Source organism: Salmo salar, chromosome ssa03 (genome assembly GCF_905237065.1).
Source record: "Salmo salar chromosome ssa03, Ssal_v3.1, whole genome shotgun sequence".
NCBI classification, from domain to species: domain Eukaryota; kingdom Metazoa; phylum Chordata; class Actinopteri; order Salmoniformes; family Salmonidae; genus Salmo; species Salmo salar.
The window spans coordinates 97,687,832-97,713,303 of NC_059444.1; the positions used below are offsets into that span (position 1 = coordinate 97,687,832).

The 25,472-nt window shown below is 43.9% G+C and overlaps 1 protein-coding gene across 3 annotated transcripts in view; it reads left to right on the top strand.

Moving 5' to 3' along the window:
• Positions 1-72: 72 nt before the first annotated feature.
• LOC106602010 (chloride channel 7) overlaps positions 73-25,472 on the top strand; it is a 65,364-nt gene continuing 39,964 nt past the window's right edge. For 2 of the 3 annotated variants that reach the window (XM_045715939.1, XM_045715940.1), the window contains exons 1-13: positions 77-335; positions 3,658-3,735; positions 9,029-9,088; positions 9,382-9,447; positions 9,532-9,664; positions 14,690-14,799; positions 15,519-15,599; positions 15,839-15,901; positions 21,938-22,021; positions 22,246-22,339; positions 22,476-22,540; positions 23,710-23,826; positions 24,726-24,780. In XM_045715939.1, coding sequence (XP_045571895.1) covers positions 225-335; positions 3,658-3,735; positions 9,029-9,088; positions 9,382-9,447; positions 9,532-9,664; positions 14,690-14,799; positions 15,519-15,599; positions 15,839-15,901; positions 21,938-22,021; positions 22,246-22,339; positions 22,476-22,540; positions 23,710-23,826; positions 24,726-24,780 — 1,117 coding nt within the window. In that variant the 5' untranslated portion in view covers positions 77-224. Of the gene's footprint in view, positions 336-3,657; positions 3,736-9,028; positions 9,089-9,381; positions 9,448-9,531; positions 9,665-14,689; positions 14,800-15,518; positions 15,600-15,838; positions 15,902-21,937; positions 22,022-22,245; positions 22,340-22,475; positions 22,541-23,709; positions 23,827-24,725; positions 24,781-25,472 lie in introns of all 3 variants that reach the window. The other variant, XM_045715941.1, reaches the window with a different exon arrangement.

The following is a 25,472-nucleotide window of genomic DNA, read 5'->3' on the forward strand; positions in this document are numbered from 1 at the left end:
CTTATCTCCTTTTCAAAACCCATTGGAGGAGATGGTCAGAGGGGTGGGACCTCTGGATTTCTCCTCCAATGGGTTTTCAGAAAGAGACAAGGAGAGAGGACGCGAGGTGGTACTCATTGAGATCATCCCATAGGAAGCTAGAATGAGAGGTAGTTATCCAAACACAACTGCAAATTAAAAACAATCTCACTGATTGAGAGAGTGGAGAAATACCACGTGTAAGCATGGCTAATATCACGAAGAAAGTGTCGTGGTCGAGCCGAGGTGACGAGTCCGGTGGCGGCGAGAGAACCCCACTTCTCAACGGCTCCGAAGAAGTCCGATACACCAGACAGGTAGGGCTAGCATGCTAGCTAGCTAAACTAGCGAACACAAGCCAAACTGTCTAACGTTGCCGCTATGTGCCAGCTAGGTATGCATGATGTTTTCTAAGAGTGAAACATTATGTTTTGCTATGAGATTAATGATTTAGTTAATTTGTAGTTCTGTAAAAAACGAGAGCGCCGCTTGTGGTTTGTTGCGTGCAGGCGTTTGCAAATGCTGCTAACAACAACAAATGTAAACGTCATAGGATGGAGTTGGAGGATGCTTTTCAGACAAGCAAGTACGTTTTAGACGTTTAACACATCGATGCCCATTTAACAATATGCCAAAGACTGGCAGACGTAAGAAAAATAGCTACAGAAAATCGTAATCTTCAAACCAGAGTTTCAGAATAGAACCTAATATAATAACGAACACTGAACTCCGACTATTTTCTTTAAGGTACTCAGGGAATCAGCCTTTAAGCATGTAGATTCTGCTCATTGCGTCATTCACCACTTCCTATTAAATTACACTGGCATTACGACTAGAGTTAGTACTGTTTAATACATGTTACGTAAATTACACTGGCATTACGACTAGAGTTAGTACTGTTTAATACATGTTACGTAAATTACACTGGCTTTACGACTAGAGTTAGTACTGTTTAATACATGTTACGTAAATTACACTGGCTTTACGACTAGAGTTAGTACTGTTTAATACATGTTACGTAAATTTCACTGGCATTACGACTAGAGTTAGTACTGTTTAATACATGTTACGTAAATTACACTGGCATTACGACTAGAGTTAGTACTGTTTAATACATGTTACGTAAATTACACTGGCATTACGACTAGAGTTAGTACTGTTTAATACATGTTACGTAAATTACACAGGAATTACACATGATAACTGAGCTGTTAGTATTACTGACTGCTGAATGTTAATACATGATAACTGAGCTATTAGTATTACTGACTGCTGAATGTTAATACATGATAACTGAGCTGTTAGTATTGCTGAATGTTAATACATGATAACTGATCTGTTAGTATTACTGACTGCTGAATGTTAATACATGTTATGTAAATTACACAGGAATTACACACATGTTACCTTGGCCAGTAAAACTGACTTCTAGCAAGTATGCCTAAATGTTACATGTTAAATTGAAGACACACAGACCTACAGTTGAAGTCGGAAGTTTACATACACCTTAGCCAAATACATTTAAACTCAGTTTTTCACAATTCCTGCCATTTAATCCTTGTAAAAATTCCTTGTCTTAGGTCAGTTAGGATCACCACTTTATTTTAAGAATGTGAAATGTCAGAATAATAGTAGAGAGAATGATTTATTTCCATTTTTATTTCTTTCATGACATTACCAGTGGGTCAGAAGTTTACATACTCTCAATTAGTATTTGATAGCATTGCCTTTAAATTGTTTATGTCACACTCGCCGTAAAGATGGGACCAAGGCGCAGCGGGAATGTGTATGCTCATCTTCTTGTTTATTGAGAAGAAAACGAAACAAAACACTTAATCAAAACAACAACGATGAAAAAACAGTTCTGTGAGACATACAGCTACACATGGAACAACTACCCAGAAAAACCCATGAAAAAACACCCCTACTAAATAGGACCTTCAATTAGAGGCAACGAGGAACAGCTGCCTCCAATGGAAGGTCAACCCAATAAACTAAACATAGAAAGACTAGAACGAACATAGAACATAAACCCCGAAACACATAAAACAAACACCCCCCCCCTGCCACGCCCTGACCAAACTACAATAACAAATAACCTCTTTACTGGTCAGGTCGTAACAGTTTAACTTGGGTCAAATGTTTTGGGTAGCCTTCCACAAGCTTCCCACAATAAGTTGGGTGAATTTTGGCCCATTCCTCCTGACAGAGCTGGTGTAACTGAGTCAGGTTTGTAGGCCTCCTTGCTCGCACACACCTTTTCAGTTCTGCCCACCAATTTTCTATGCGATTGAGATCAGGGCTTTGTGATGGCCACTCCAATACCTTGACTTTGTTGTCCTTAAGCCATTTTGCCACAACTTTGGGAGTATGCTTGGGGTCATTGTCCCTTTGGAAGACCCATTTGTGACCAAGCTTTAACTTCCTGACTGATGTCTTGAGATGTTGCTTCAATGTATCCACATCATTTTCATTCCTCATGATGCCATCTATTTTGTGAAGCGCACCAGTCCCTCCTGCAGCAAAGCACCCCCACAACATGATGCTGCCACCCCGTGCTTCACGGTTGGGATGGTATTCTTCGGCTTGCAAGCCTCCCACTTTTCCTCCAAACATAACAATGGTCATTATGGCCAAACAGTTCTATTTTTGATTCATCAGACCAGAGGACACTAATCCAAAAAGTACGATCTTTGTCCCCATGTGCAGTTGCAAACCGTAGTCTGGCTTTTTTATGGAGGTTTTGGAGTAGTGGCTTCTTCCTTGCTGAGTGGCCTTTCAGGTTATGTCGATATAGGACTCGTTTTACTGTGGATATAGATACTTTTGTACACGTTTCATTCAGCATCTTCACAAGGTCCTTTGCTGTTCTGGGATTGGTTTGCACTTTTCGCACCAAAGTACGTTCATCTCTAGGAGACAGAACGCGTCTCCTTCCTGAGCGGTATGACGGCTGTGTGGTCCCATGGTGTTTATACTTGCGTACTATTGCTTGTACAGATGAACGTGGTACCTTCAGGCGTTTGGAAATTGCTCCCAAGGATGAACCAGACTTGTGGAGGTCTACAATATGTTTTCTGAGGTCTTTGCTGATTTCTTTTGATTTTCCCATGATGTCAAGCAAAGAGGCACTGAGTTTGAAGGTAGGCCTTGAAATACATCCACAGGTTCACCTCCAATTGACTCGAATGATGTCAATTAGCCTATCAGAAGCTTCTAAAGCCATGACATCATTTTATGGAATTTTCCAAGCTGTTTAAAAGGCACAGTCAACTTAGTGTATGTAAACTTCTGACCCACTGGAATTGTGATACAGTGAATTATAAGTGAAGGAATCTGTCTGTAAACAATTGTTGGAGAAATTACTTGTGTCATGCACAAAGTAGATGTCCTAACCGACTTGCCAAAACTATAGTTTACTAACAAGAAATTTGTGGAGTGGTTGACAAAACGAGTTTTAATGACTCCAACCTAAGTGTATTTAAACTTTCGACTTCAACTGTACTTTGTTCTTTTCCACAGACATTACACATGTTAACTTAGTGATGCTAAATGTTAGCTAGGCCTACATGTTTACATTGAAGAAACATAGACAGATCTTTCTAATTCTCTGCGCTGTGTAATGTGTTTGGTCCGCAGTTGTCCGGGGACGGTGGTATGTTTCACATAGGCAGACTGAGCACGGTGGATCTGGAGGAGGATATGACGTCAGACGAGGTAAAGTTCAGCTTTCTATCAATGTGACATCTCATCCGTCCGCTGCAGCAGCCTAACACGCTGACCTAACTGGCTGCTGCAGCAGCCTAACACGCTACAAGCCTGACTGTAATCCACTGTAGCAGGTCTGTAATCCTGACTGTAATCCACTGCAGCAGGTCTATAAACCTGACTGTAATCCACTGCAGTAGGTCTATAAGCCATACTGAAATCCACTGTAGCAGGTCTATAAACCTGACTGTAATCCACTGCAGCGGGTCTACAAACCTGACTGTTATCCACTGCAGCAGGTCTATAAGCCTGACTGTAATCCACTGCAGCAGGTCTATAAGCCTGACTGTAATCCACTGTAGCGGGTCTATAATACTGACTGTGATCCACTGCAGCGGGTCTATAAGCCTGACTGTGATCCACTGCAGCGGGTCTATAAGCCTGACTGTGATCCACTGCAGCGGGTCTATAAGCCTGACTGTGATCCACTGCAGCGGGTCTATAAGCCTGACTGTGATCCACTGCAGCGGGTCTATAAGCCTGACTGTGATCCACTGCAGCGGGTCTATAAACCTGACTGTGATCCACTGCAGCGGGTCTATAAACCTGACTGTGATCCACTGCAGCGGGTCTATAAACCTGACTGTGATCCACTGCAGCGGGTCTATAAACCTGATTTAGCAGTCTGAAAACTTGGATTTAACCATTGCAAAATGATCTGACAGTGAATAAGACGACTAACCAACAGCCAGTCTGAGTCATGGGCTTTGTAAAGCACGAGTGTGGAAAATCCATACCCCGTTTTACTTCCACTTCAAGCTATTCCTGTGTTTGGCAATCCTGTTCTGTTAATCTATGGCCATTCTGAGTTTTACTTCTCCTAGTGGGGGGGGGGGGCTTTCTCCCCTGCGTTCTGAAATGTTTTGTCCAAGGAGCTCTGTTTTAGTGGACTGGTACATTCTAATGCCTTGATTCCATCCAAAATACACAGCGAAAGGATTGAATACTTTATCGTGTGTACCTCCCAGATTGAAAAAATTTGTTGTGATATTGTGTAGAGACGCAATTTTACAATTTTAAATAACTGCAAACGTGTGAATTCTAGTGATGGGGGGATTTGATGCAATGACATTTTGGAATATTACCTTTGACGATATCATGCACCAAAATACCTGATACCTGCACCAAAACTCCAGTATTTTTTTTCTTCATAGCTCTTTTTTTAAAATAGGAAGAACTTTTATTTCCATGATTTGATCAAAACTTGTTTTCCATTGGCTCTCTTTTGTCTCTCTGCAGCTGACATTGCTTGAGCAAATAGTTTGGAACATCGAATCGCAATGAAATCACAGTATCGGATCGCAATACATATGGCATCGGCACCCAGAGTATCTTGGTAGTATCCTATTGTGAGGTGAACATATTCAGTGTGTTAGTTGTTTTGGATGGTGTTTAGGTCTGGATGATCAGGACTATTTTCAAAGGAAGATAACTCTTCTCTTGAGATGTTAAAGCCTTGTTTACAGTTTCACTGCAAGATATGAATTGCCACTGATGTTTGTTCTTCCAGTTATGTATTTTATTAAAACAGAAAAATTAAGTAAATTGCCCACATTATCTTGAATAATTTTTTTTTTTTTCAATTGAACCTTTAATTTATCAGTCTTCAGTATTATATCGTTGTGATTTGACACATGCTAAATGAATAAAGTATCATTAGGTATGGTCCTATAATCTGTTGTTGTTGTCTGATTCCATTTTGTTTTGACTGATGAGCTAAGAATCACTCTCTTTAGTGTCACTGTCTGGAAAGCTCTGACATGGTAGGAGAGCTCTGACGTGGTAGGAGAGCTCTGGCGTGGTAAGGGAGTTCTGGGGTGGTAGGAGAGCTCTGGCGTGGTAGGAGAGTAGGAGAGCTCTGGCGTGGTAGGAGAGCTCTGGCGTGGTAGGAGAGCTCTGGCGTGGTAGGAAAGGAAACCTGGTAAATCCTTTGGTTTATTTGTCCAGGTGCGGTACCATGGACATATATCCATCCACCTTGCATGATTTATGAATGGCAAAGGTATGTAGTAAATCGACTTTATTCAGTGAGTTCGAAACCTTTCATAAACTAGTCAACACTTGCTGTTCAGTTGTCGATCAAAGCATAGTAAATAGCCTACAACTATGCATGTCTGGTTATGTGAAACACGCAAAAGAAAATAAATGAATATGCCAGAAAACAATAATTAGTCTAAGTGGTGGATTTAGACTCATCGTTAACACGTTACATGGGACGTGCAAATTCACCAGCAACATGCTCTCTCCCTTTTAGTGTGAAGACATTTGACTGCAACCAACCACAGCTCACACACATTGTACCCGGAAGGTGGGACAGACCGCAGACTGCGTTTCCCTGTCATCGTTGGCTTTGTGACTGACAGGCACCTATCCTATCAATACATCTCTAGGAGATGCATATCATTCAGTCTAACGGGAGAGGGCTTGACGGGCTAGCGGACTGACAGGCACCTATCCTATCAATACATCTCTAGGAGATGTATATCATTCAGTCTAACGGGAGAGGGCTCGACGGGCTAGCGGACTGACAGGCACCTATCCTATCAATACATCTCTAGGAGATGCATATCATTCAGTCTAACGGGAGAGGGCTCGACGGGCTAGCGGACTGAACGGTTTAAAGAGATACTTCAGGAAGCCCTTTATCTACTTCACCAGAGTCCGATGAACTCGTGGATACCATTTTATGTCTGTCCTGTTTGAAGGAAGTTGCTAGCTAGGATTAGCACAATGACTGGAAATCTATGGTAACTGCTAGCATGCTAGTAGGTACCATAGCCTTCCAGTCATTGCACTAACGATAGTTAGCATTGGCTCGCAAAACCACCTCTAACTTCCTTCATACTGGATGTAGAGGCTTATTAAAAGGGTATCCATGAGTTCATCTGACTCTTGGGGAAGTGGAGCCAAAATCCCGACGACTCCCTTTTAAATGATAAGTAGCCTAGTTTTTATTAGGAAGTGGAAAAAGTAACCGTCTGATTTATATGATGGCCGGCGCTAATGGAGAACACTGCAAATGACACCATATTATCCCCTATATATAGGCCACTGCTTTTGGTCACTGCACTATGGACACGGGTCTACAGTAGTGTACTGTACAGGGAATAGATTTTCCTGTTAGGATGATTTGGATTTGCCTGTTTGCGTTGTGAGCCTGAGGGTCAGAAAGAATCTGATTATGGTGTTATTCTGCATGGATCCATATTGGTGTTATTCTGTAATGATCCATATTGGTGTTGTTCTGCATGGATCTGTAATGGTGGTGTTCTGTAATGATCCGTAATGGTGTTATTCTGTAATGATCCATAATGGTGTTATTCTGTAATGATCCATAATGGTGGTGTTCTGCATGGATCTGTAATGGTGTTGTTTTGCAATGATCTGTAATGGTGTTATTCTGCAATGATCCATAATGGTGTTATTCTGCAATGATCCATAATGGTGGTGTTCTGCATGGATGTGTAATGGTGGTGGTCTGCATGGATCTGTAATGGTGTTGTTCTGCAATGATCCGTAATGGTGTTGTTCTGCAATGATCCGTAATGGTGTTGTTCTGCAATGATCCGTAATGGTGGTGTTCTGCAATGATCCGTAATGGTGGTGTTCTGCAATGATCCGTAATGGTGGTGTTCTGTAATTATCCATAATGGTGGTGTTCTGCATGGATCTGTAATGGTGGTGTTCTGCATGGATCCGTAATGGTGGTGTTCTGCAATGATCCGTAATGGTGTTATTCTGCAAGGATCCATAATGGTGGTGTTCTGCAATGATCCATAATGGTGTTGTTCTGCATGGATCTGTAATGGTGGTGTTCTGTAATGATCCATAATGGTGTTGTTCTGCATGGATCTGTAATGGTGGTGTTCTGTAATGATCCATAATGGTGTTGTTCTGCATGGATCCGTAATGGTGGTGTTCTGTAATGATCCGTAATGGTGTTGTTCTGCAATGATCCGTAATGGTGTTGTTCTGCAATGATCCATAATGGTGGTGTTCTGCATGGATCTGTAATGGTGGTGTTCTGTAATGATCCATAATGGTGTTGTTCTGCATGGATCTGTAATGGTGGTGTTCTGTAATGATCCATAATGGTGTTGTTCTGCATGGATCTGTAATGGTGGTGTTCTGTAATGATCCGTAATGGTGTTGTTCTGTAATGATCCGTAATGGTGTTGTTCTGTAATGATCCATAATGGTGGTGTTCTGTAATGATCCGTAATGGTGGTGTTCTGCATGGATCTGTAATGGTGGTGTTCTGCATGGATCCGTAATGGTGGTGTTCTGCAATGATCCATAATGGTGGTGTTCTGTAATGATCCATAATGGTGTTGTTCTGCATGGATCTGTAATGGTGGTGTTCTGTAATGATCCATAATGGTGTTGTTCTGCATGGATCTGTAATGGTGGTGTTCTGTAATGATCCATAATGGTGTTGTTCTGCATGGATCTGTAATGGTGGTGTTCTGTAATGATCCATAATGGTGTTGTTCTGCATGGATCTGTAATGGTGGTGTTCTGTAATGATCCGTAATGGTGTTGTTCTGCAATGATCCGTAATGGTGTTGTTCTGCAATGATCCATAATGGTGTTGTTCTGCATGGATCTGTAATGGTGGTGTTCTGTAATGATCCGTAATGGTGGTGTTCTGTAATGATCCATAATGGTGTAGTTCTGCATGGATCCGTAATGGTGGTGTTCTGTAATGATCCGTAATGGTGTTGTTCTGTAATGATCCATAATGGTGGTGTTCTGCAATGATCTATAATGGTGTTGTTCTGCATGGATCTGTAATGGTGGTGTTCTGTAACGATCCGTAATGGTGTTGTTCTGTAACGATCCATAATGGTGTTGTTCTGTAATGATCCATAATGGTGGTGTTCTGTAATGATCCATAATGGTGGTGTTCTGCATGGATCTGTAATGGTGGTGTTCTGCATGGATCTGTAATGGTGTTGTTCTGTAATGATCCGTAATGGTGTTGTTCTGTAATGATCCGTAATGGTGTTACTATGCATGGACACTTGGGCTGTGTCTCAATAGTCTAATTTGGCTTCCTCTACTTGTCTACATGTATAGGGAGTACGACCAACTTAATGTCCTACCTACCTGTATGGCTCTGCTTCCACCTATCCTGTGTTCTTCCAGATAATATATGAAGGGGACTAGACAAGGAGAGGAGATGAAGATGCCCCCTTGGCCCTGTTTTAATACTTAACCAATGCATCCTTCCCTCCTTCAGGACGCAGGCTGTCCCAAGGAGATCCCTCACAACGAGAAGCTGCTGTCACTCAAATATGAGGTAAACCCTTGGGTCTGCTGTCTCCAGACCCCTTGGACCTGGTCTGAATGGTGTTCAACGTAGCTAATCAAAGTCAAACAAAGTTTTATAAATAAGAGTAACACAATGTTTATCATATTAATTGTTGTCCCGGTCTGTCATACAAATGATTTCCAAAAACATGAGTGCTATATTTACATGAAATCTGTTTTTGTTTAGTTGGTACTTTTATCAAGAGTCCAAAGTCCTCTCAGGGTCACCACATCTCTATGAGCAGTATAGATTGTGTAAAAGTGAAATGTTTTGTGTTTCAGAGTCTGGACTATGACAACAGTGAAAATCAGCTGTTTCTGGAGGAGGAGAGACGGATGAGCTTCTTAGTAAGTAGAGAACCCCCCCTACACACACACACACACACACACACACACATATTGACCCCCCCCCCCCAACTCTCTCGTCCTCAGGGGTTCAAGTGTTTGGAGATCAGTCGGTGGGTCATCTGTGGTCTGATTGGCTTCCTGACTGGACTCATAGCCTGTTGCATAGATATCGCCGTGGAAAACCTGGCTGGGGTCAAGTACTTCGTTGTCAAACAGAGTATCCTTCCTCACACTGACCCACATCACAGAACTGTCATATCCTTCCGCTCACTGACCCACATCACAGAACTGTCATATCCTTCTGCTCACTGACCCACATCACAGAACTGTCATATCCTTCTGCTCACTGACCCACATCACAGAACTGTCATATCCTTCCGCTCACTGACCCACATCACAGAACTGTCATATCCTTCTGCTCACTGACCCACATCACAGAACTGTCATATCCTTCTGCTCACTGACCCACATCACAGAACTGTCATATCCTTCTGCTCACTGACCCACATCACAGAACTGTCATATCCTTCCGCTCACTGACCCACATCACAGAACTGTCATATCCTTCTGCTCACTGACCCACATCACAGAACTGTCATATCCTTCTGCTCACTGACCCACATCACAGAACTGTCATATCCTTCTGCTCACTGACCCACATCACAGAACTGTCATATCCTTCTGCTCACTGACCCACATCACAGAACTGTCATATCCTTCCGCTCACTGACCCACGTCACAGAACTGTCATATCCTTCCTCACATTGACCCACATCACAGAACTGTCATATCCTTCCACACACTGACCCACATCACAGAACTGTCATATCCTTCCACACACTGACCCACATCACAGAACTGTCATATCCTTCCTCACATTGACCCACATCACAGAACTGTCATATCCTTCTGCTCACTGACCCACATCACAGAACTGTCATATCCTTCCTCACACTGACCCACATCACAGAACTGTCATATCCCGTCCTACAGCGGTGGTCTGTGTACCACTGTTGTCCCGTCCTACAGCGGTGGTCTGTGTTCCACTGTTGTCCCGTCCTACAGCGGTGGTCTGTGTTCCACTGTTGTCCCGTCCTACAGCGGTGGTCTGTGTTCCACTGTTGTCCCGTCCTACAGCGGTGGTCTGTGTTCCACTGTTGTCCCGTCCTACAGCGGTGGTCTGTGTTCCACTGTTGTCCCGTCCTACAGCGGTGGTCTGTGTTCCACTGTTGTCCCGTCCTACAGCGGTGGTCTGTGTTCCACTGTTGTCCCGTCCTACAGCGGTGGTCTGTGTTCCACTGTTGTCCCGTCCTACAGCGGTGGTCTGTGTTCCACTGTTGTCCCGTCCTACAGCGGTGGTCTGTGTTCCACTGTTGTCCCGTCCTACAGCGGTGGTCTGTGTTCCACTGTTGTCCCGTCCTACAGCGGTGGTCTGTGTTCCACTGTTGTCTCATCCAACAGTGTTTTTTTTGTTTACCACCAACAGACTGTCCTTCCTCTCACTCACCCACAGGTTAGTCATGTCCAGTTTAGTTTCTGAAATCCCAGATCATGTAGGATTTTCTTGGCCAATTCCGGGAGGGTAGTCTTCAGAGCGACCACTCTCCCAACAAATCAAGAGTTTGGGTAGGCCGAGCTTAAAAAGAATCCCCTCGGAAACATGACAGAAGTGGACACACAATGTGGAGGTAGATAGCTAGGCTAATTTTAGCCACAGCCAACCAACCGTTGGTTGTAAGCTTGAAACGCTAACATCATTGTGCATGTAAACGACTCACTGCAAAATACAATCATTGAAAATATCCTCCGTGAGCTTCATCTAGCTGGCTAACGGGTTTGTTTACAGCAGGGCTCTGGATGGATTTTCTGGCACCTAACTCCGCCCTTTTCTCTCTGCCAAACTGGCATTGGTCTAAGTACAGGCGTGTATGCTGGAACTTTGGTACATTGTGGGAGGCAACCCCTAGAGAGACCAGGTCCAGTTCAGAGTTGTCTTTGTTCAGCCATTGACATTTTGACTCTAAATGAGTTTAGAAAAGTCAAATGAACCTCTGCCATATCATGGATTCAGAGCTATCTATCTAATAGAACTCAGAGGGGTTTCTTCAATGGAGGCTTCCCTAATGTCAAACAGGTAAAGTGTGGTGTACCGCAGGGAAGCTCTCTAGGCCCTCTGATCTTTTCTCTTTTTACCAATGACCTGCCACTGGCATTAAACACAGCATGTGTGTCCATGTATGCTGATGATTCAACCATATATGCATCAGCAACCACAGCTAACAAAGTCACTGAAATCGTTAACAAAGAGCTGCAGTCTGTTTTGGAGTGGGTGGCCAGTAATAAACTCTAGAACTAAGAGCATTGTATTTGGTACAAATTGTTCCCTAAGTTTTAGACCTCAGCTGAATCTGGTAATGAATGGTGTGGCTGTTGAACAAGTTGAGGAGACTAAATTACTTGGTGTTACCTTAGAATGTAAACTGTCATGGTCAAAACATATAGATTCAATGGTTGTTAAGATGGGGAGAGGTCTGTCCCTAATGAAGAGATTCTCAGCTTTTTTTGACTCAGCACTCCACAAAGCAGGTCCTATAGTCTCTAGTTTTATCTTATCTTGATTATTGTCCAGTCATATGGCCAAGTGCTGCAAAGAAAGACCTAGTTATGCTGCAGCTGGCCCAGAACAGAGCGGCACATCTTGCTTTTCATTGTAGAGGGCTGTTATTAATACTATGCATGCCAGTCTGTCTTGGCTAAGAGTTGAGGAAAGACTGACTGTGTCACTTCTTGTTTTTAAAAGAAACATTGTTTTGGAAATTCCAAAGTATTTGCATAGTCAAGTTACTGACACACACTTACCCCAACAAACATACCACCAGGGGTCTTTTCACAGTCCCCAGGTCCAGAACAAATTCAAGGAAACGTACAGAGCCATGGAACTCCCATCTTATATATATCAAGTGAACAGCAAACCTGTTTTCTAAAAACAAATAAAGCAACACCTCACTGACAACGCATCTCCTCCATGTGACCTACTGGTTGTGTGTGTACTGACATGTGACCTACTGGTTGTGTATATGTACTGACATGTGACCTACTGGTTGTGTGTATATGTATGTGTATATGTGTGTGTGTGTGTGTGTGTGTGTACTGACATGTGACCTACTGGTTGTGTGTATATGTAGTGTGTGTGTGTGTGTGTGTGTGTGTGTGTGTGTACTGACATGTGACCTACTGGTTGTGTGTATATGTATGTGTATATGTATGTGTGTGTGTGTGTGTGTGTACTGACATGTGACCTACTGGTTGTTGTGTGTGTGTGTGTGTGTGTGTGTGTGTGTGTGTGTGTGTGTGTGTGTGTGTGTGTGTGTACTGACATGTGACCTACTGGTTGTGTGTGTGTGTGTGTGTGTGTGTGTGTGTACTGACATGTAGAGTGCTTTCGGAAAGTATTCAGACGTCTTGACTTTTTCCACATTTACTTAAGTTACAGCCTTATTCCCCCCAAAAATCTCATCTACATATATTACCCTGAAATTACGAAATGAAAACTTTTTTTTTGAAACTTTTACAAATCTATAAAAAAAGATACCTTATTTACATAAGTATTCAGACCCTTTGCTTTGAGACTCGAAATTGAGCAAATTGAGCTCAGGTGCATCCTGTTTCCATTGATCATCCTTGAGATGTTTTTACAACTTGATTGGAGTCCACCTGTGGTAAATTTTATTGATTGGAAATGATTTGGGGTGGCAGGTAAGCCACCCCAGTGGTTAGAGCGTTGGGCCAGTAACCGAAAGGTTGCTAGATCGAATACCCGAGCTGACAAGGTAAAAATCTGTCGTTCTGCACCTGAACAAGGCAGTTAAACCACTGTTCCTAGGCCGTCATTGTAAATAATAATTTGTTCTTAACTGACTTGTCTAGTTAAATAAAAAAAATAAAAAAATTGTAAAGGTAAATTCAATTGATTGGATATGATTTGGAAAGGCACACACCTGTCTATATAAGGTCCCACAGATGACAGTGCATGTCAGAGCAAAAACCAAGCCGTGAGGTCGAAGGAATTGACTGTAGAGGTTCGAGGTACAGATCTGGGGAAGGGTACCAAAACATTTCTGCAGCATTGATGGTCCTCAAGAACACAGTGGCCTCCATCATTCTGAAATGGAAGAAGGAGAGGGGCCTTGGTCAGGAAGGTGACCAAGAACCCGATGGTCACTCTGACAGAGTTCCTCTGTGGAGATGCTGCACTTCACCAATCAGTTAGTGGCCAGACGGAAGCCACTCCTCAGTAAAAGGCACATGACAGCCCGCTTGGAGTTTGTCAAAAGGCACCTAAAGGACTCTCAGACCATGAGAAACAAGATTCTCTGGTCTGATGAAACCAATATTGAACCCTTTGGCCTGAATGCCAAGCGTCACTTCTGGAGGAAACCTGGCACCATCCCTATGCTGTGGGGATGCTTTTCAGCGGCAGGGACTGGGAAAATAGTCAGGATCGAGGGAAAGATGAACAGAGCAAAGTACAGAGAGATCCTAGATGAAAACCTGCTCCAGAGCGCTCAGGACCTTAGACTGGGGCGAAGGTTCACCTTCCAACAGGACAATGACCCTAAGCACACAGCCAAGAAAAGGCAGGAGTGGCTTCTGGACGAGTCTCTGAATGTCCTTGAGTGACCCAGCCAGAGCCCGGACTTGAACCCGATCGAACATCTCTGGAGAGACCTGAAAATAGCTGTGCAGCAACACTCCCCATCCAACCTGACAGAGCTTGAAAGGATCTGCAAAGAATGGGAGAAACTCCCCAAATACGGGGGTGCCAGGCTTATAGCTTCATACCCAAGAAGACTCGAGGCTGTAATCGCTGCTAAAGGGTCTGAATACTTCTGGAAAGATATTTGCAAAACATTTAAAAAAAACTGTTTCTGCTTTGTCATTGTGGGGTGTTGTGTGTGTAATGTGAAGTATTTTGTCTGTAATGTATTTTTGTTATGACGTAAGACTAGCTGTCTCCATTGGCGTGGGCTAATGGGGATCCTAATATATAAAATCAAAACCTTATTGATCAGAATGCTGCCAATCATCCCCACTAATTTAAATATGTAGCCCTTCAGACAAAATATCATGAAGCCATCAAGGTCCAGTGTCCTGCTCTGTGGTTGGTCGGGGAGGGCTAGACCTTGCAGCGTGGTGGCGTGTGATTGGTTGTTACCTGTCCTTGACCTCTGCCTCCTCCCAGACATCGAGAAGTTTACGGAGGTGGGCGGTCTCTCCATCTCTCTCATCCTCTGGGCTGTGCTTAACGCTGCCTTCGTCATGGTGGGCGCTGTTATAGTGGCGTTCTTCGAGGTAAGAGGGAGAAGAGGAGTGTGTGTGTAGCCTTTTGAGGTAAGTGTTCAAAGTGTGTGTTCGTTCTTGCATGCGAAAGTATGAAACTAGTGCACACTGCTGGGCAGGTGGGGATTTGAATTGAGCCTTGGTTAATCATAGTCTAATAACAAGCTGTGTGAACCACCGTGTTAGACTACAGTCTGTTGGCCCTGGGGTGGTGAAACCACCGTGTTAGACTACAGTCTGTTGGCCCTGGGGTGGTGAAACCACCGTGTTAGACTACAGTCTGTTGGCCCTGGGGGGGTGAAACCACCGTGTTAGACTACAGTCTGTTGGCCCTGGGGGGTGAAACCACCGTGTTAGACTACAGTCTGTTGGCCCTGGGGGGTGAAACCACCGTGTTAGACTACAGTCTGTTGGCCCTGGGGTGATGAAACCACCGTGTTAGACTACAGTCTGTTGGCCCTGGGTGGGTGAAACCACCGTGTTAGACTACAGTCTGTTCTCTATGACTGGAACTAACATCTCTCTCCTCCTACCTCATCTCTTTCTTCTCTCTCCTCCCCCCTCTCCTGTATCTCTCGCTCTCTCTCCTCTGCTCTTCTCTCTCCTCCCCCCCTCTCTCCCGTATCTCTCTCCTCCACTCCCCTCTCTCCTCCCCCCTCTCCTGTATCTCTCTCGCTCTCTCTCCACCGCTCTTCTCTCCTCCCCCCTCTCTCCCGTATCTCTCTCCTCAGCCAGGAGCAGCAGGAAGTGGTATACCCCAGATAAAGTGTTATCTGAACGGAGTGAAGATACCCCGGGTGGTAAGACTCAAGGTAAACTGATCACTGGCTGTTCAGAGACAAATGTTCCATCTAAACCCACATCTTTTAAATATTATTGTTGGCAGTAGGAATGATGTCTCTTATGAGGCAAAGATATCAGACATTATATTATTTATATATATATATATATATATATATATAGGTCACTCTGTGTGATGTGTGTTTGTGTTTCCTCTTTGTGTGTGTTTGTTTCCTGTGTGTGTGTGTGTGTTTGTGTGTGTGTTGTACAGACCCTGGTGGTGAAGGTGTGTGGTGTGATCTGCTCTGTCGCCGGAGGACTCGCTGTTGGAAAGGTAAACACTAGGGATGTGTGTGTGCGCATGTACATGTGTGTGTGTGTGTGTGTGTACGTATGAGAGTGTATTCAGTGTGTTGTGGTGAGTAGGGCTGTGACGGTCATGTACGTATGAGAGTGTATTCAGTGTGTTGTGGTGAGTAGGGCTGTGACGGTCATGTACGTATGAGAGTGTATTCAGTGTGTTGTGGTGAGTAGGGCTGTGACGGTCATGTACGTATGAGAGTGTATTCAGTGTGTTGTGGTGAGTAGGGCTGTGACGGTCATGGATGTTGGATGATGGTAATTGGCCAGATGACCGTAATAGAACATGAGTCCTGGTTCAAGTCAGTTAATTATTACATTCCTCAGCAAACAAACAAATGATGTCACTCAGACAGAAGGGGGAACTAACAAAGAGTCACTGACAACAACCAAAAGGAAACAGGTCTGGTTTTAGGAGGGGTTCTGAAAGACACGCATGGGGGTGTCTACTGAATGTTGCCTAGCAACAACAACTGGAACCTACAAGACACCCACCATGAGACCCACTAAATTTACCAAGAACAGGCAAACAAAATAAAAACCCACACCAAACTGAAAGACAGGAAGCAAACCACAAAGTTGGAGGAAAACAAAATCAGGGAAAACAGATAAAGGAATGTCTAACAATCAAATAGGGAGAGACAACTAAAGGTGTTAACCATCCACATCTATCAAGACAACTAAAGGTGTTAACAATCCACATCTATCAAGACAACTAAAGGTGTTAACCATCCACATCTATCAAGACAACTAGAGGTGTTAACCATCCACATCTATCAAGACAACTAAAGGTGTTAACCATCCACATCTATCAAGACAACTAAAGGAGTTAACCCTCCACATCTATCAAGACAACTAAAGGAGTTAACCCTCCACATCTATCAAGACAACTAGAGGAGTTAACCCTCCACATCTATCAAGACAACTAAAGGAGTTAACCCTCCACATCTATCAAGACAACTAAAGAGTTAACCCTCCACATCTATCAAGACAACTAGAGGAGTTAACCCTCCACATCTATCAAGACAACTAAAGAGTTAACCCTCCACATCTATCAAGACAACTAGAGGAGTTAACCCTCCACATCTATCAAGACAACTAAAGAGTTAACCCTCCACATCTATCAAGACAACTAGAGGAGTTAACCCTCCACATCTATCAAGACAACTAGAGGAGTTAACCCTCCACATCTATCAAGACAACTAAAGAGTTAACCCTCCACATCTATCAAGACAACTAAAGAGTTAACCCTCCACATCTATCAAGACAACTAAAGAGTTAACCCTCCACATCTATCAAGACAACTAAAGAGTTAACCCTCCACATCTACCAAGACAACTAACCCTCCACATCTATCAAGACAACTAACCCTCCACATCTATCAAGACAACTAACCCTCCACATCTATCAAGACAACTAAAGGAGTTAACCCTCCACATCTATCAAGACAACTAGAGGAGTTAACCCTCCACATCTATCAAGACAATTAACCCTCCACATCTACCAAGACAATTAACCCTCCACATCTACCAAGACAACTAGAGGAGTTAACCCTCCACATCTATCAAGACAACTAGAGGAGTTAACCCTCCACATCTATCAAGACAACTAAAGAGTTAACCCTCCACATCTATCAAGACAACTAAAGAGTTAACCCTCCACATCTATCAAGACAACTAGAGGTGTTAACCCTCCACATCTATCAAGACAACTAGAGGTGTTAACCCTCCACATCTATCAAGACAACTAAAGGAGTTAACCCTCCACATCTATCAAGACAACTAGAGGAGTTAACCCTCCACATCTATCAAGACAACTAGAGGAGTTAACCCTCCACATCTATCAAGACAACTAAAGGAGTTAACCCTCCACATCTATCAAGACAACTAACCCTCCACATCTATCAAGACAACTAAAGGAGTTAACCCTCCACATCTATCAAGACAACTAAAGAGTTAACCCTCCACATCTATCAAGACAACTAAAGGAGTTAACCCTCCACATCTATCAAGACAACTAAAGGAGTTAACCCTCCACATCTATCAAGACAACTAAAGGAGTTAACCCTCCACATCTATCAAGACAACTGGAGGAGTTAACCCTCCACATCTATCAAGACAACTAAAGGAGTTAACCCTCCACATCTACCAAGACAACTAGAGGAGTTAACCCTCCACATCTATCAAGACAACTAAAGAGTTAACCCTCCACATCTATCAAGACAACTAAAGAGTTAACCCTCCACATCTATCAAGACAACTAAAGGAGTTAACCCTCCACATCTATCAAGACAACTAAAGGAGTTAACCCTCCACATCTATCAAGACAATTAACCCTCCACATCTATCAAGACAACTAAAGGAGTTAACCCTCCACATCTATCAAGACAACTAAAGGAGTTAACCCTCCACATCTATCAAGACAACTAAAGAGTTAACCCTCCACATCTATCAAGACAACTAAAGGAGTTAACCCTCCACATCTATCAAGACAACTAGAGGAGTTAACCCTCCACATCTATCAAGACAACTAAAGAGTTAACCCTCCACATCTATCAAGACAACTAACCCTCCACATCTATCAAGACAACTAACCCTCCACATCTATCAAGACAACTAACCCTCCACATCTATCAAGACAACTAACCCTCCACATCTATCAAGACAACTAACCCTCCACATCTATCAAGACAACTAACCCTCCACATCTATCAAGACAACTAACCCTCCACATCTATCAAGACAACTAGAGGAGTTAACCCTCCACATCTATCAAGACAATTAACCCTCCACATCTACCAAGACAATTAACCCTCCACATCTACCAAGACAACTAGAGGAGTTAACCCTCCACATCTATCAAGACAACTAAAGAGTTAACCCTCCACATCTATCAAGACAACTAAAGGAGTTAACCCTCCACATCTATCAAGACAACTAAAGGAGTTAACCCTCCACATCTATCAAGACAACTAAAGAGTTAACCCTCCACATCTATCAAGACAACTAAAGGAGTTAACCCTCCACATCTATCAAGACAACTAAAGGAGTTAACCCTCCACATCTATCAAGACAACTAAAGGAGTTAACCCTCCACATCTATCAAGACAACTAGAGGAGTTAACCCTCCACATCTATCAAGACAACTAAAGGAGTTAACCCTCCACATCTATCAAGACAACTAGAGGTGTTAACCCTCCACATCTATCAAGACAACTAAAGGAGTTAACCCTCCACATCTATCAAGACAACTAGAGGAGTTAACCATCCACATCTATCAAGACAACTAAAGGAGTTAACCCTCCACATCTATCAAGACAACTAAAGGAGTTAACCCTCCACATCTATCAAGACAACTGGAGGAGTTAACCCTCCACATCTATCAAGACAACTAGAGGAGTTAACCCTCCACATCTATCAAGACAACTAGAGGAGTTAACCCTCCACATCTATCAAGACAACTAAAGAGTTAACCCTCCACATCTATCAAGACAACTAAAGAGTTAACCCTCCACATCTATCAAGACAACTAAAGAGTTAACCCTCCACATCTATCAAGACAACTAAAGAGTTAACCCTCCACATCTATCAAGACAACTAGAGGAGTTAACCCTCCACATCTATCAAGACAACTAAAGAGTTAACCCTCCACATCTATCAAGACAACTAAAGAGTTAACCCTCCACATCTATCAAGACAACTAGAGGTGTTAACCCTCCACATCTATCAAGACAACTAGAGGTGTTAACCCTCCACATCTATCAAGACAACTAAAGGAGTTAACCCTCCACATCTATCAAGACAACTAGAGGAGTTAACCCTCCACATCTATCAAGACAACTAAAGAGTTAACCCTCCACATCTATCAAGACAACTAGAGGAGTTAACCCTCCACATCTATCAAGACAACTAGAGGAGTTAACCCTCCACATCTATCAAGACAACTAAAGAGTTAACCCTCCACATCTATCAAGACAACTAAAGGAGTTAACCCTCCACATCTACCAAGACAACTAGAGGAGTTAACCCTCCACATCTATCAAGACAACTAAAGGAGTTAACCCTCCACATCTATCAAGACAACTAAAGGAGTTAACCCTCCACATCTATCAAGACAACTAAAGAGTTAACCCTCCACATCTATCAAGACAACTAGAGGAGTTAACCCTCCACATCTATCAAGACAACTAAAGAGTTAACCCTCCACATCTATCAAGACAACTAAAGAGTTAACCCTCCACATCTATCAAGACAACTAAAGGAGTTAACCCTCCACATCTATCAAGACAACTAAAGGAGTTAACCCTCCACATCTATCAAGACAACTAAAGGAGTTAACCCTCCACATCTATCAAGACAACTGGAGGAGTTAACCCTCCACATCTATCAAGACAACTAAAGGAGTTAACCCTCCACATCTACCAAGACAACTAGAGGAGTTAACCCTCCACATCTATCAAGACAACTAAAGAGTTAACCCTCCACATCTATCAAGACAACTAAAGAGTTAACCCTCCACATCTATCAAGACAACTAAAGGAGTTAACCCTCCACATCTATCAAGACAACTAAAGGAGTTAACCCTCCACATCTATCAAGACAATTAACCCTCCACATCTATCAAGACAACTAAAGGAGTTAACCCTCCACATCTATCAAGACAACTAAAGGAGTTAACCCTCCACATCTATCAAGACAACTAAAGGAGTTAACCCTCCACATCTATCAAGACAACTAGAGGAGTTAACCCTCCACATCTATCAAGACAACTAAAGGTGTTAACCATCCACATCTATCAAGACAACTAGAGGAGTTAACCCTCCACATCTATCAAGACAACTAAAGGAGTTAACCCTCCACATCTATCAAGACAACTAGAGGAGTTAACCCTCCACATCTATCAAGACAACTAAAGAGTTAACCCTCCACATCTATCAAGACAACTAACCCTCCACATCTATCAAGACAACTAACCCTCCACATCTATCAAGACAACTAACCCTCCACATCTATCAAGACAACTAACCCTCCACATCTATCAAGACAACTAACCCTCCACATCTATCAAGACAACTAACCCTCCACATCTATCAAGACAACTAAAGGAGTTAACCCTCCACATCTATCAAGACAACTAGAGGAGTTAACCCTCCACATCTATCAAGACAATTAACCCTCCACATCTACCAAGACAATTAACCCTCCACATCTACCAAGACAACTAGAGGAGTTAACCCTCCACATCTATCAAGACAACTAAAGGAGTTAACCCTCCACATCTATCAAGACAACTAGAGGAGTTAACCCTCCACATCTATCAAGACAACTGGAGGAGTTAACCCTCCACATCTATCAAGACAACTAAAGGAGTTAACCCTCCACATCTATCAAGACAACTAAAGGAGTTAACCCTCCACATCTATCAAGACAACTAGAGGAGTTAACCCTCCACATCTATCAAGACAACTAAAGGAGTTAACCCTCCACATCTATCAAGACAACTAAAGGAGTTAACCCTCCACATCTACCAAGACAACTGGAGCACTGGGCCAGACTCTCTTAAATATCGCCTGGGCCAGACTCTCTTAAAGGTCGCCTGGGCCAGACTCTCTTAAAGGTCGCCTGGGCCAGACTCTCTTAAAGGTCGCCTGGGCCAGACTCTCTTAAATGTCGCCTGGGCCAGACTCTCTTAAATGTCGCCTGGGCCAGACTCTCTTAAATATCGCCTGGGCCAGACTCTCTTAAATATCGCCTGGGCCAGACTCTCTTAAATATCGCCTGGGCCAGCCTGGTGAAACACCTTCCCACTAATGAGATGACAAACCAGCCAGGTGAAATACAGACTGACTAATGAGATGACCAACCAGTGTCGGTGTGTATCTGACGGCCCTGTGTGTGTGTGTGTGTGTGTGTGTGTGTGTGTGTGTGTGTGTGTGTGTGTGTGTGTGTGTGTGTGTGTGTGTGTGTGTGTGTGTTTGACGGCCTCTGTCTCACTACCCATAATCCTGTAGGAAGGTCCCATGATCCACTCTGGTGCGGTGGTGGCAGCAGGAGTCTCCCAGGGACGCAGTACCTCCCTGAAGAAAGACTTCAAGGTAGGAGGGTGTTGTACAGTCTGGTTGTAACATGGACATAGTGTTTAATGTGTGGTATCTACTGTCTAACATGTTCTCTCTACTGTGTGTGTCTTAACATGTTCTCTCTCTCTGTGTGTCTTAACATGTTCTCTCTCTGTGTGTCTTAACGTTCTCTCTCTGTGTGTCTTAACATGTTCTCTCTCTCTGTGTGTGTGTGTGTGTGTGTGTGTGTGTGTGTGTAGATCTTTGAGTATTTCCGTAGAGACACAGAGAAGAGGGACTTTGTATCAGCTGGAGCGGCTGCAGGAGTGTCTGCTGCTTTTGGAGCACCAGTCGGTAACACTATGCAACATGTCCCACTCAGCACCACTGCTAAGCATACTACTGTCATGACTTTCTACATGTTCCTCCCAATAAAGTTTTCACCTGACTCTCTCTCTCGCTCTCCCCCCTTCCTTCCTCTTTATTCCAGGTGGTGTTTTGTTCAGTTTGGAGGAGGGGGCTTCTTTCTGGAACCAGATGCTCACATGGAGGATAGTAAGTACCGGAGGAGAGGAAGGCTTGGCTCAGTCTGGTGTCTGAGGGAGAGGAGAGGAGAGGAGGCTTGGCTCAGTCTGGTGTCTGAGGGAGAGGAGGGGAAGGCTTGGCTCAGTCTGGTGTCTGAGGGAGAGGAGAGGAGGGGAAGGCTTGGCTCAGTTTGGTGTCTGCAGGAGAGGAGAGGAGGGGAAGGCTTGGCTCAGTTTGGTGTCTGCAGGAGAGGAGAGGAGGGGAAGAATTGGCTCAGTCTGGTGTCTGCAGGAGAGGAGAGGAGGGGAAGGCTTGGCTCAGTCTGGTGTCTGAGGGAGAGGAGAGGAAGGCTTGGCTCAGTCTGGTGTCTGAGGGAGAGGAGAGGAAGGCTTGGCTCAGTCTGGTGTCTGAGGGAGAGGAGAGGAAGGCTTGGCTCAGTCTGGTGTCTGAGGGAGAGGAGAGGAGAGGAGGCTTGGCTCAGTCTGGTGTCTGAGGGAGAGGAGAGGAGAGGAGGCTTGGCTCAGTCTGGTGTCTGAGGGAGAGGAGAGGAAGGCTTGGCTCAGTCTGGTGTCTGAGGGAGAGGAGAGGAGAGGAGAGGAAGGCTTGGCTCAGTCTGGTGTCTGAGGGAGAGGAGAGGAGAGGAGAGGAGGGGAAGGCTTGGCTCAGTTTGGTGTCTGCAGGAGAGGAGAGGAGGGGAAGGCTTGGCTCAGTCTGGTGTCTGAGGGAGAGGAGGGGAAGTCTTGGCTCAGTCTGGTGTCTGAGGGAGAGGAGAGGAAGGCTTGGCTCAGTCTGGTGTCTGAGGGAGAGGAGAGGAGAGGAGAGGAAGGCTTGGCTCAGTCTGGTGTCTGAGGGAGAGGAGAGGAGGCTTGGCTCAGTCTGGTGTCTGAGGGAGAGGAAGGCTTGGCTCAGTCTGGTGTCTGCAGGAGAGGAGAGGAGAGGAGAGGAAGGCTTGGCTCAGTCTGGTGTCTGCAGGAGAGGAGAGGAGGGGAGATGTTGGGTAGAATGAAAGTTGGAAAAGACCAGATTCTCTCATCTAGTCCTCATTCACGGAAAGAACAGTAGGAACTAGCAGACGTGTTGTGTTCTTACTCCTTCCTTTATCAGGTGAATCTTAATGCCCTCTCTCTCTCTCTTCCCTCTACTCCCTCTCTCTTCCTTCCCTCGCTCTCTTCTGCCTCCCTTCCTATATTCCTCTCCAGTTCTTTGCGTCCATGATCTCAACATTCACTCTGAATTTCTTCCTGTCCATCTACAATAAGAAACCTGGAGATCTCTCCAGCCCTGGTCTTATCAACTTCGGACGCTTCGAGAGTGACGTGAGTGTCTATCTGTTATTGTGTCTAGTCCTAAACCCTGTATTATCTCTCTGTCTACAGAGTGTCTAGTCCTAAACCCTGTATTATCTCTCTGTCTACAGAGTGTCTAGTCCTAAACCCTGTATTATCTCTCTGTCTACAGTGTGTCTAGTCCTAAACCCTGTGTTATCTCTCTGTCTACAGAGTGTGTCTAGTTCTAAACCCTGTGTTATCTCTCTGTCTACAGAGTGTGTCTAGTCCTAAACCCTGTGTTATCTCTCTGTCTACAGAGTGTGTCTAGTTCTAAACCCTGTGTTATCTCTCTGTCTACAGAGTGTGTCTAGTCCTAAACCCTGTGTTATCTCTCTGTCTACAGAGTGTGTCTAGTCCTAAACCCTGTGTTATCTCTCTGTCTACAGAGTGTGTCTAGTCCTAAACCCTGTGTTATCTCTCTGTCTACAGAGTGTGTCTAGTCCTAAACCCTGTGTTATCTCTCTGTCTACAGAGTGTGTCTAGTCCTAAACCCTGTGTTATCTCTCTGTCTACAGAGTGTGTCTAGTCCTAAACCCTGTGTTATCTCTCTGTCTACAGTGTGTCTAGTCCTAACCCGTTATCTCTCTGTCTACAGAGTTGTCTAGTCCTAAACCCTGTGTTATCTCTCTGTCTACAGTGTGTCTAGTCCTAAACCCTGTGTTATCTCTCTGTCTACAGAGTGTCTAGTCCTAAACCCTGTGTTATCTCTCTGTCTACAGAGTGTCTAGTCCTAAACCCTGTGTTATCTCTCTGTCTACAGTGTGTCTAGTCCTAAACCCTGTGTTATCTCTCTGTCTACAGAGTGTGTCTAGTTCTAAACCCTGTGTTATCTCTCTGTCTACAGAGTGTGTCTAGTTCTAAACCCTGTGTTATCTCTCTGTCTACAGAGTGTGGCCTACAACCTCTATGAGATTCCCTTGTTCATTGTAATGGGAGCTGCAGGTAAGAACCCACTGCTAGTCTAGTTGTGTTGTGCTGTTTTCTAGGACCCGTGTTGGTCCTACCTCTACAGTAGGGTTAATCTGACCTTCACACAAGTCACATTAAAAAGGCAGAGGCTTGTTACTCATATAGGTGGTTGTCATTGCTACCTTACTTACTCATGTATGTGGTTGTCATAGCTACCTGAGTTACTCATATGTGGTTGTCATAGCGACCTTACTTACTCATGTGGTTGTCATAGCTACCTGAGTTACTCATATGTGTGGTTGTCTTAGCTACCTGAGTTACTCATATATGTGGTTGTCTTAGCTACCTTAGTTACACATATGTGGTTGTCTTAGCTACCTGAGTTACTCATATATGTGGTTGTCTTAGCTACCTGAGTTACTCATATATGTGGTTGTCATAGCTACCTGAGTTACTCATATATGTGGTTGTCATAGCTACCTTACTTACTCATGTGGTTGTCATAGCAACCTGAGTTACTCATATATGTGGTTGTCTTAGCTACCTGAGTTACTCATATGTGGTTGTCTTAGCTACCTGAGTTACTCTAATATGTGGTTGTCATAGCTACCTGAGTTACTCTAATATGTGGTTGTCATAGCTACCTTAGTTACACATATGTGGTTGTTTTAGCTACATTAGTTACTCATATATGTGGTTGTCATAACTACCTTACTTACTCATAT